This window comes from Anopheles marshallii, chromosome 3 (genome assembly GCF_943734725.1).
Source record: "Anopheles marshallii chromosome 3, idAnoMarsDA_429_01, whole genome shotgun sequence".
Lineage (NCBI taxonomy): Eukaryota > Metazoa > Arthropoda > Insecta > Diptera > Culicidae > Anopheles > Anopheles marshallii.
This window is the reverse complement of record NC_071327.1, coordinates 29,300,839-29,313,472: the sequence shown is the minus strand read 5'-3', so window position 1 is coordinate 29,313,472 and position 12,634 is coordinate 29,300,839. Positions and strand designations below refer to the sequence as shown.

The 12,634-nt window shown below is 43.5% G+C and overlaps 1 protein-coding gene across 1 annotated transcript; it reads right to left on the bottom strand.

Moving 5' to 3' along the window:
- Positions 1-8,325: 8,325 nt before the first annotated feature.
- LOC128716057 (facilitated trehalose transporter Tret1-like) lies at positions 8,326-10,205 on the bottom strand. The gene is made up of 4 exons (XM_053810980.1): positions 9,932-10,205; positions 9,662-9,853; positions 9,320-9,468; positions 8,326-9,252 (listed from the first exon to the last, which is right to left on the bottom strand). The coding sequence occupies exons 1-4, from the start codon at positions 10,203-10,205 to the stop codon at positions 8,326-8,328; spliced, it is 1,542 nt and encodes a 513-aa protein (XP_053666955.1).
- Positions 10,206-12,634: the final 2,429 nt, after the last annotated feature.

Sequence of the window (12,634 nt, the reverse complement as noted above, 5' to 3'; positions counted from 1 at the left end):
TAATAGATTGTTACCGTGGGCACATTTGATGAACGGTAATCAACGCCAATCGGCATTAATGAGCTGCCCATGCGACTCGCAGGTCCCCAACAGTCACGACGTGCTGTTGTTTTGCGCTGTATATGCTCGTGACGCGGCGCAGTAACCACCGCTACAGGACGCGTAGATGCATTTACATAGGAGTGCCACCATCGGATGCATTTGCATACGTTTATGAGTGTGCACGGATGATGTGAGCTTGCATGATCGAACAGACGTTAAGAGAAAGGTACTTAATACAAGTATTTTTAGGTGTATTTCAAAAGTACTTTAGTCTTCTTTTCTTGGTTAGACGCCTGTCCAAAGGTACGTCTGTCTTATATTTGGGTTAATTCATGGATAATCAATTACTACTTGCAAGAGGGAGATCGGCTTAGAATAAATTCAATCCACGTCCTCTAGTATACTAGAACAAGTTTTCGAGTTCATAAAGCCATGGGGACCCTCCCGCGTACTTTGGTCTAATCACTATAGAATTCAAAATGACGTAGATTGGAATCCCATTAGGATCTGATTTGGACTTTGGTCTCATGCCATAAACTAAGGTTTGGATGAAGTTCTGATAGTTCTGAAAAGTCCTCATATGTCAATGATCAGGCGAAGGATGCAACCAAATTGCAAATGTAGCTGACCCCAATCTGCAACAGGTCCAAAAAGTCCTCCCCGAACGTTTATAATCTCTCCGCGACGGTGAGCATTTGTTTGCCGCATGATACCTTTTCCCATTATCTGAAGAACTCGCAATTTGTGTTTACCACAATCATTTCCTAATCGGCTCCCATCATCTATCTACTTTTCTAGCTGCCAAATCAGAAAGGTCACAAACAAAACTAAACTATTAGCGCACCCGCCAATCAGGCCCGAATCAGCTGAGCCGCAACCATTGGACCGGGAATTTCGCGTATGGTGATAATGACCTGATAGTAGGAACTGGAGGCACCCGCACTGGAGGCATATGTAGTACATCAGATAGCATTCTACGGCATATTATACGGACGGTTGCAGGGCATGCGAAATTTTTTCTCTACTGACCCGTGAAATCTTATCTATCGGCTGCTATCAGTCGATTAATGTAATGGACCAGCAATTAGCTTGGCGGGGGTTAACTAAGAACCTTTGTTGTGGGCTGTTCTGACATGGAAACAGATCGTGCTTATTTTATTGGATTAACGACCTACTCAAGTCGTAGTAATGTCCTTACAAAGAGGCCCTTATCTTAGACGAGTTTCAATCAGAGACCTTCAGTGTGAGAGACCGCGTGTCTATCCACGAGTTGATACGATCTCCCTATATATAGGAATAATACAAAGAACTCTTGAAGAGTTCCCTCATGGGTTCTCGTGTAAATTTTGTGGGAATTCCTTCCAGAAGGCTGCTCCGAAAATGTGACGTCGGTTTGTCGTGATAGCTTAATCACCATTACGCTTTGCACTGCTGGCAACCAGTCCATTGCTCCTTTTCCTCCAAAAGGTTAACGCACCAATCAGTAATCATGCTGCTTCTAGCCAATTCTACAACGCTTCAAGAGGCTTGCGTAATTTACGCGTTTCTAAATTGTTCTACCACCTTCATCGTGACTTAGGGCAAAAAGCACTAGATTACTGTGGAGCTGTTAAGGTTTGATGCTTTTGGTGCCCGAAAGTTCGAGAACGATTTTTCGCCTAGCTGTACTGTAAACAAACCGGCATTCGGAAAGCTTGTCTCAAGAGACGCTTCTTGGAGATTGATAGCAGGATGCCATTCGATGCGTGAATGCCAAGGCCAAAGAGAAGTGTTTTCGGGTATGAACCTGCTGTAAGCACGGGAACCGAAAGGTACCTATTGGGTTGTTATCAGCGCAACGAAATGTTCTCCATTCTTCCTGAATTGTTAGTTCACGTTATGAAATAGGACTTATCTACTGTTTGGGGAGAAGTGTTTTTTTTTGTTCTTCCTCTCTGATCCATTGTCCAGCTGTTCGGTGTTGATAGGAATGTAAACAAAGTGTTTAGAGAGTGAAAAAAAAACAACAGCTAGCAAACAAACGTTATAAATCAGAAAACCATCAACTTCTCATCTGCGTGTTGTAAATTTGGTGGATACGCGCATCACGTGAAAGGTTAAATTGTAGCAAACGTCAGACATGAGTCTCATGCTCACAGCACGCTCTGGCCACGCGATTGTCGGTGATAAACCACGTACTACAACAATCCAGGATATTCAACCTCAAGGTAAACAGCTACCAAGAACTTTATCCACAAGACAGGAGCATTTTTCGATTCACTTCACAGCTCCATATCTGGGCGTATGGGTGCCGTTTGTCTGAACAGACAGAGTGGACGCCTTCTGCAGCTTTATCTGGGGCGATAGCTTGATGGCACGATAAGGTAACGTACCCGATAAAATCACTACCGGTACCGTAAGGCGCGTTCATTTCACATTTGTCCCATAAATGCCTACCGTAATGAAGCCGATGTCCAACATTGAGCCGGATGCATCGTGTTTGGAATTTTGATCGACAATTGCCAAAAATATAGCGATTTGGGCCGTGGGCCAATTCGTTGGAAGTGTCGCACAATCGCTCCCTCGCCCGACCTCGTCATCGCATCAATCCCGGACAAGTTATTTTAATAGTCTCAAGTCACAGTTCGGTCCGGTTTTCGCTATTTCCGCTCTAGCGAAAGGTGACATTGGAGAGGTGTTTTCGATTCGTGCGGAGAAAATACGTCTCGATCGACTGATCGTCAATAGCGATCCGGTTGTGTGGTTATGTTGTGCGCCACTTGTAACTTCAAGATCACTCAGTGCACTGTCCCACTGGAAACTGGTTTTGTTGTTTTGCGTTGGAAACTAGTTATTGAAGGGCTTTTGGGACGGGCTCGCACCTACCTTGGAGGGTTCTGCATTCACTGTCGAAAATAGCGCGTGCGAACAGATGTTCCTGTTGGGTGCTGTTGTAGGTTCGTTTAATATATTTTTGCACTCCTCAACACGTAAACTTTGATTAGGTTTTAGTTCCTAAAACTTTTCCGCACTTCACTTAAGTGTAACTCGATGTGGATGGCGTTAAGAGTGGTAATAACACTTGCTAGCCCTGAAGGTAGCGCTACGGAGCTGGAGTATATTGTCCACTCTGCGATGGGCCCACCTCCGTTAAGGTTCCTGTCTGATCGTAGACTGTTCGAACCATTCGCTGGTCCTGCCCGTTAGTACTGGTCGTCGCTGTCTGATGCGCCTGCCTCTACCGTGCGTCTAAACCTATCGCGTCCCCCGTTCGCACTGGTACGCCGGTATCAGCTGCTGCTGGCAAGTGCTGGGCCGCTGCGCGTGCTGCGTGTGTGTGTCATCACTCAACACTCGCAAAACGTGCAAATTCGTTTCAGGACGACGCTCGATGATGAGATGATGAAGATGAGTGAGAATTTGTTTTGCTAACTTTCATGTGCGATTAGCTATGCACTGTATGTGGCGTGCACTGGTGATGCATCCGCCCTTTTGCTTTTCCTGTTGCGATTTGTCACTTAAACAAACGCGCGGACGATGGAAATCCTCTCGGCAATCAATGACTGATCACTTGCACTAGAAACACCCTCACTCTTGCTGAGGTGATAATCGACCTTTCATGGTTGTCTTCCGCCGCAACCGTCTGTGATGTGAGTGGAAGTTGGTAAACTGCGCTCGAGTGTGTTACTGGGGCAATTACTGGCCATCGGGATTATTCTTTTATAACATTCCGTAGGTGCATTATGATAGCCATCTTGATCAAAATTTAATCAATAAAATGCTCATTTTGAGCCTTCGAACTGTATCGTAAAAATTAAACACAAATTTAACAAAAATATAAAAAACACATCGAAAAGTGTTTATTAATGACGAAAATATTCTTATCTTATCACACCACTCGCTACGTTCGAAAGGTTTGTATCAGATGGGTCAAACATCCACTTCCTCATTGTTGTCGGTTGAATGATTTTGGCATGTACCAGAAGTGACATCGTAGTAGGGAAATCATGTCCTCTTGCCCGAATCGATTAGATGAGACATTAGCATGGGATAGATAGCGTAACAATTACAAATGGACGATGTTCCAGGCCTTTAGCATCATTCACTGTTGATGGTCAGTCTGTTTGTTACTTATCGTTCGATTTGGAAAATGGTCCTCATTGTTTTGTTTTTTATTGACTAATAGAAAAGACATAGCGTGGAAATAAAGTATGTTCAAACATTCAAGAAAATTATTTCTCATATAATCGTATTAAGTACCTTAATAAATAATTCACCAAATTTTTTATTTGATAGCGCTACACTAGAATTAACGTAACCAATGATTTTCCTACCGATATTAGTAATATGATTTAAAATTTTAATAATATAGCGAATAATTGTCTCAATAATTTACATTTATAATTATTTATAAAGTACAGCAACCAAAAAAAATAGCAACATCCTATTTTCTAACCCCAAATTTTCCATAAAACTTCCAGAAAGCGTGGTGATAGCAAAAGGCGTAAAACAGTAGCACGTGTGCATGGACAAAAGAATTTCAATAGAAATTTGAATTAATCGCAACTGACACTAGCGCCACCTGCTGGCAAGCAAATGCAGTAAGCTAGCGCCATCTGTTTGTCAGCATGTCAACAAGCAAATAGCTCAGTTGGTTAGGTTCGTGGAAATGATGGAGTGAAGTGGATGTTGGTGGCGGAATAAACGACGGAGAATTAGAATTGAGAAACACGTTTTTATTTACCAGCACTATGTTTGCAAGTGAGTGTTCCGAAGTCGTTAGCATTTGCGGACTAATAAAACCTTTTGTTTACGCCATTTGCATTAGATGACGCTGAGTTTTTGGATGAGCCTTTATTTACAGGAAATGTAAGCTAGAACAAACATTATATTATGAAGTTCACATTCACATCATGTGAAATTCACATTCTCGGTACATAGCAGTTAAAACAAAGTTGACCAAAACTCTAAATCAAATAGAAATTATATTCCCAGCATAAAGTTGAATTGAGTTGAGTTATTCTATTTGTTTTATCTAATCTACATCCTTTTATTGACGTACGTAACTTTTTATAGTCTTTATACAAAAAGACTTTATGGAAATTGCTATCAGAATAGTTATTCTACTCGCGCTGCAACCCTTGCCTGTTCAGTTCGTAATTTTGCGTGCTTTGTGACAAAAGTGTGAACAAACCAATCACGGCGCTTATTAAATAGGCAAGCCGCCTAGCGTCACTGTCTCCAGCCCCTAGTGAAACCAGTTGTTTAATCGAAGGAAAATCATCCGGTAGGCAGCATCGTCTACGTTGGTGGGATGTAAAAATGGCATATCACAGACTTTCTTGTTTGCCACTGTGCGACGAATCGTATAGCCGAAATCATGCCCAACTGTGTGTTGGTGAAGTGTTAAGTATGATCAGGTTTTTTTTTTCTTTTGCAAACGCGTAGTGCGTTGTAAATTCAAATCGAAACGTATTCTTTACGATTATACCTGGACTGGAAACCCATTGTCTGGTGAATCATCATCATCGGTCGCGTAATGTTGCAAAAGGCGCTTCGATTTTCACGACACGTTTGATCAGTGAATTAACGCTCCCATGGTAGACCATCGACGCATGTAACGAATCCTTCGCACAAAAATAAATCTTTTGTCGATAGGCATCGGTGAGTGTTTGCATTAGCAAGATAATTTTATTAAGTGAATGCTAGTAGAATTAGGACCATTTTTAGCGAGGATGATTCATCGGGATGCGTAGATCAAAGCGAGGTGTGCGAGTGTGAAATAAATCAAATTTCGACAAATAATGGTTATGGATATGACTCAAATAAAAGCAACATAGTTTCCTGGAAAGTGTGGTTGATGGTAAGCAAAAAAAAGTAGCTTCCATTTTATGATATTTGCCTTCATACCGGTGAGATTACCTTCGGAGCAATTATACTAAGCACCATCTCCATTTCTTATCACAGTATGCCCATGATAAACGGGTTACGTGTGTGTCGTTAGAATTATTATCATGCAAAGGTAAGGGATCTACGGGAATTGTATCATAAGGTGCTTTAAATTAATTAAATGTTTTGTTGAAAACTAACTTTCTTTACACAAACATGTTTTTATGGCCCTTGTTGTAATGATTAAACATTAACGACTTGGAAAGATAGTGTCATATTTTCGTTTTCATTGAAATTCATAGCAATTCACAAGCTGTATATTCGGAACTAATCTAAAGGAACCTCCGCATAGCACGGGCTTACTATCCAGCTATACTATCCAGAAATACTTTGGTAAAGATAAGCTCCAAAGTGTGCTCGGAGTAAAAATTGAACATACTGATACTACTGATAACGAGAATTTCAAGTAATACGGCACTGATACGGTAACTTAATCGAGTAAGAGACCATTGAAGATCTCCGAAACAAATGAAAATCGAAGGTGATCTGCTACCTAAAATAAAGGTGGTGATCTTAATGAGCTTGGGCGATCCGGTGGCATGATGGTAGTGGCGCCGGTCTTCACACGAACGGACCGGACCAAAATCCCATCCGGATCAATCCCCCGTACGCAGGACTGACTATCCAGCTACGGGTGAATAACGTCACAGAAACCCAGAAATGGCAGGCCTAGACCTCTTGAGGTTGGTGTGCCGATAAAGAAGAAGAAGATCTTAATGAGCTATACGAGACTAAAATGAGACTCTTCTTCTTTCGTGGCAACTACATCCTCTAGATTTCTTGCCCTGCCAAATTTATGACCTTTTTTACTCTGGTTCAATGGTCATCTGATGTGGATCTGGGAGCGATCTTCTAGGGTTTTACTAACTACTTTTTCTAGGGTTATTCGAATGATATCCACCAACTTACTTTCGCGTTGGTTCGAATGATACGAAACAGGGGTAGGGGTAGGGGTTAATCATTCACTCAACAGTTCGACAATCATTACCACTAGTAGGGCCCTAAACTACCTTTCAGATAAGGGCCTCCATGGAGCTTAATTCGCCTCTGGATAAGAGATTTTTCTGTAAGCTCACAACGACTCTGCAGGATCGATACGCAAATCATGGGTACTTGTTTGAGTAGCTCACCCAATTGAGTATTGGAGCAGTACGTCACATCACACCAGTCTTAAAAAACCTGATGACCTGATCATCTCAATCGCAAGCTCTGCTTCTTTCTAATCCCGTCCTGCACAATTCTACAATTATTCTACGATTTAAGTATTTGGTAGACAACATACAGCTAAGATTGCCGACTGTTGCCAACTTGCTACGGTCGAAACTCGATAAACCGCCCGTCTGTTTAACAATCGGCAGCACGAAATCGACGGAATAGTCGATATAGCCAAGCCAAAATGAAGATCAATCACGAAACAGAACACGAAAATCTTCCTGTTGTTTCAGGTGGATAGGAAAGCGAATGCAAGTTACGTGTAAAACGGTGTGATGAGTGCCAACCGGTCTTATCACAGACAAAGAAAATTACACAAAAACACTTGTCGCCGATGGTCGAATCTGGTCGACCATGGTGACACAATTAGAGCGCTCGGTAGGATGATTCTCAGAAGGATGTGTGGTACGATATCAGCAGCAGCCTCTACAATGGTAAGCACTATGAGCTGAACGATAACGTCATTATCAACGAATTGGATTTTCCAGGCACCAGCCCAATTTTTATCCCGTGGACAGAGAAAGTGTTGTAAGCCGAACCCTAGCATGAAGTGATAGCGTTAATTCGTCATCCGTCGGAAAGGCCGAATCATACGTAAGGTGGTAAATAAATTTCAAGGAATGTCACGTGAGTTGTGTTCGTAGCCGCAGGGGAGCAATAAAAAGACTATAGGACTTACAATTAAAACAACAACTCGTGAGGATGGATTAACATTTACTAGCAAGAATCTGGAGGTTAGTTAGAAGAACGTCTAACGCTACCATGACAATTTACAAGAAACTTAGTTTAAGGGCGTATTCCTCGAACGGCAGCACAGGCTTTGAAGCTTCATATCCTATCTAGAAAGTTGTGATAAGTAGGTCAACACACGCTACAATGAAAGTATGCATACGAGTGAGATAAACAATTCTTCATCATGGTTCTCGCCGACGGATTCATAAACTGCCGTTGCATTTACGTAGCTTAATTCATTTCAACACTTTATTCCAATTTATTAAATATACGATACGAGAGATTCCTAAATGCTTATTGTAAAAATGTCAAAAGTATTTTTTTTCCATCCCAATTCCGCATACTAAAACCGACTCTATCACAGACTAGTGGGTTCGCTTATCTAAGATAATTTGCACCGCGTGTTACCGTCTACGCTTTCGCTTCGTTTGTGTCCGCGTCCGCACTCTTGGTACCGCGGAAGTAGTCTTCAATGTCCTGCAGCGTGCGGCCCTTCGTTTCGGGCAGGAAGAAGTACACGAACACGATACCCAGCAGGGACACCAGTCCGAAGAACATGAACACATTCTCATTGCCAATAACGTTCACCATCGTGGGGTAGCTCTTCAGTATGATGAACGACATGGTGTAGCCGAAGAAGATGGTCAATCCGGACGCTAAACCGCGCACCTTTGTCGGGTATACTTCCGCGTTCATGGAGAACGGAAGCGTGAGGAATCCGAGCGTAGCCGTAAAGATGAACGCCACGAGTAGCGCCGTCGGTATCCAGTTGTACGGTGTGTCGGTGACCGGGTATACGGCGCATGCCGCCAAACCGAACATACAGCACGCCATACCGAACCCGGAGAAAAGGGCCGGCGGGCGGCGGCCAAACTTGTCGGAGATGAACGACATCAAGATGGTGGTCACCACGCGCGTCAACCCCACCAGCACCGCGCTCAGGAACGGATCAATGGATACACCTGCCTCAACGGAGAAACTGGCGGCGTACACGATGATCACGAAAATGCCGGAAAATTGTTGGAACAGGAAGAAGGTGCACATGATCCCGAGCGGTTTGTAGACCTCCGGCTTCTTGAGCTGCACCAGCTTCGATGGCTTTTTCGACGATTCCGACGCACGGAAACGGGCCACATTTTCCTCCAGTGCCTTTATCTCTGCCCGAATCTCCGGGTGATTGTCTTCCTTGATGGCGCGAATTACCTTCAGGTATCGTTCTGCTTCCTGAGGTCGTTTCTTACCCACCAACCAGCTGGGAGACTCCGGTAAGGGAATTGCGATAATTAGTGATACGCCGGTAAACACACCGCTGATAGTACAGACGTAGCGCCAATCCTCCTGCGAAGATGAACCGATGATTGATGAGAATTAGTGAGCATCGGTGAGCACACTGAGCAAAACTTACCTTGAACATGTAGCCCAGTGAGTAAACCAAAAGCATTCCAACACCGGTAAACAGCGCCGTCAACAGCGTCAGACGGCCTCTCAAGCGCGGGTGGGCCACTTCAGCGGCATAAACCGACGCGGGTGTGCTAGAAAGTCCGATAGCGATACCTGCCGAAAAAAAAAAACAGATGGAAACAACATTCTTGGGTTATCTTTACGTTTGTTAACCTTTAACTTGATTGCTTTTTGCAGGCACTCAAAGAGTTGCATTCATGAGCCCAGTTTCGTAGACATAAAAAATATTGATCGTTCTGTACAAAAGAGCGCATTCACAAGGGAGGCTGCTCCGGTGCGGACTTACCGATGATGACACGTGCGACCATCAGCTCTACAAACAGCAAGGACTCGTCCGTGGTACTGGCGAACGACATGATGGCCCACGAGATGATGGAAATGATGTTGATGCAGTAAAGCGTTCGCTTTCGGCCTACTTTGTCCAGCAGATAGCCCGACAGTAACCCACCGAAAGGACACATGATCGCGGTGATGGACGCTAAAGGATAGACCCATTTGTGCGAGATTAGTGATCGAGCGGCAAAAGAAACGTTGCAAGGTTTCACGTTTCACTTACCGAACCAGCTCGCATCCGATTCCGTTAGCACCACGGACGTGGTCGAGTTGGTCAGCTCCATCATTGCGATCGAGGGAAACCCAATTCCCATGCCGGAAGAGATGGTCGTAATGTTAGCGGCGACGGCGATCACTATCTGCGTGATGACGGCCCGCTTCGTTAGCTTCACAATACCGGAGGCCGTTGCCTCGGTCACCTTGTCTGCAGGTGGATCAGCTACCTTGTCTGCAGGTGGATCTGCCGGCAGGGTTGGTGTTTCTCGTGCTTTATCCATTCTATCGCATGGGAAGAAAATGGGAGAAGATTGCAATGTAGCATATCGATTTCTAATGTACATTAAATTGAGCAGACTGATAGCAGGTCTGGAACAATGACTTCATACACTAAAGATTCATAGTACACCAGTAACTCATGATTCTTCATCTTTGTCGTTGAACGATCGCGAATATTTTGTTTTGTTACATCTTGTTTAAGTTAAGTTGTGGATATCTATATATCTAGAATATTATATTAAGTTGAGGAGCTTAAGTTAATAATTGAAGGTATCCAAATTCATCGAAGCAAAACAGGTGACAAATGAGACAATTGAGAGACTGATACCAGGTCTGGACCAATGACTTCATACACTAACGATTCATAGTGCACCAGAAACTCATGAAGAATTACACATCTTTGCCGTTGAACGATCGCGAAATTTTTGTTTTGTTACATCTTGTTTAAGTTAAGTTGTGGATATCTTTCTATCTAGAATATTATCTTAAGTTGAGGAGCTTAAGTTAATAATTGAAGGTATCCAAATTCATCGAAGCAAAACAGGTGACAAATGAGACAATTGAGAGACTGATAACTCATGAAGAATCACACAAGAATTGCCGGTAAATGATCGCGGATCTTTTGTTTTGTTACATCTTGCTTAAGTTAAGTTGTGGATATCTATATATCTAGAATATTATATTAAGTTGAGGAGCTTAAGTTAATAATTGAAGGTATCCAAATTCATCGAAGCAAAACAGGTGACAAATGAGACAATTGAGAGACTGATACCAGGTCTGGAGCAATGACTTCATACACTAACGATTCATAGTGCCCCAGAACACATGAAGAATTACACAAGAATTGCCGGTGAAAGATCGCGGATCTTTTGTTTTGATACATTTTGCTTAAGTTGAGTTGTGGATATCTAGAATTTTATATTAAGTTGAGGAGTATAGTTGAGGAGCTTAAGTAAATAATTGAAGATATCCAAATTCATCAAATCAAAACACAATAAGGTGACGGTGATAAATGCAATCTGACATTATATCAAGAATCAATAGCCGATAAAATAATACAGCGAACTATATTAGCTGATAACGATGCTCAATCAGGTTGTGTGCCAGGTTATGATCGCCTCAATTAGTGAGTGTTTTGGGGGAAACACACGCCCGGAAGTATTTCTCATGTGTCTGTAAAATTGGAATCGGCACCAAACTTTCGCAACCAGATGTCTAGGTCGTTCAATAACCGTTGCCGTTGATCCAGTAACGTGATTCAACGATTGAATGCTCGAACGGAACCCATGTGAGCAGTTACTATCGGTATGTTAATTGTGGAAAAAATGTGCCACCCACCGAGTCCGATAACTGCGTATCACAATCATCTCGCACGGAGCACTTTGCCCTCACCCTTTATTTGCTCGCTTAATTCGCAATTATTGACACTTATCGAAACTTAGCGTCATCAAAGAACGGACAGAACCTTTAGTGACCCACACTGGTTGGTGCAACCTTGAGTGGTGGGACGCCTTTTGTGCTGCTCGTGTATGTGTTTGCCCAATGCGTTAGCATCGTCTCGTGTGCTTAGTCCTGGCATCTGGTAGCTGGAAAGCGGATATCCAATCCAACCACCACCACCGGGGCACGTTTTTCCATTTCGCACCCAGTGTGAGCCCGATTCAACGCCGCAACCGAGATCGGGCCACTATTGGGGGTACTATCATCATCCGCGCCAGAAATAGGCACTGCGGGTAAACAAGACTAAATTGCACACGCGCCCCGGGATGTGGTGTTTTTCCCAGCTTCTGCATGTCTGCCGCCGGCTGTCCAGCAGGAATTACGACTTGTATAATCTACTAGGCCACACGTAATGCACGATCAAACAGCACAGATGACGTACCCGGGAGGTACGGTCAGTACGCTTTTGTTCCTAACCGGGCATTGTCTTTATCTTTGGCGATCGTGTTATCCGCGGCGCACAGCTGTTGCTATCACACCCAGTGCCAACCAACGCATTGCTATCGTCACAAATCGTCTTCCATGCTGTTTTTTTGGTTTTATTCCGACCGTTTATTTTTAAACCTGGAACCTGGTTTTGCATTTCGAGAGCTCCGCTTTCTATTGATGCGTCGCAACGCAACGTGCACTTTCTTTGCCACGGGCGGACCATGACATAGTTTTGACACCTAGTGTAGTGCACGAGGGCTGGGAAGGTTAAGACGACGAGCAAATATTAAAGACCTCTAACCAAGGGGACACACAACCCTTACGGTGGATTACAGGAAGATGAAGCAAACGCGCCACACTATCAGACGGCCAGCAGCAAGAGACTAATACCGGTTTTATGAAGGGAGGGCGTGCGAAGGTGGATAATATTGGAAGGTTCTGATTGTACAGATGCGTTTTTCAATGCCATTAACCCCTTCCGCGTGTACGCGGTAATACCACC

What these genes read in the sequence shown, in the direction of transcription:
- LOC128716057 (XM_053810980.1), bottom strand. Translation starts at nt 10,205, where the DNA reads ATGGATAAAGCACGAGAAACACCAACCCTGCCGGCAGATCCACCTGCA. An exon ending in ATCGGATGCGAGCTGGTTCG is followed by an intron (nt 9,854 to 9,931) that starts GTAAGTGAAACG and finishes TCTATCCTTTAG; the next exon opens with CGTCCATCACCGCGATCATG. An exon ending in CACTGGGCTACATGTTCAAG is followed by an intron (nt 9,253 to 9,319) that starts GTAAGTTTTGCT and finishes TCATCTTCGCAG; the next exon opens with GAGGATTGGCGCTACGTCTG.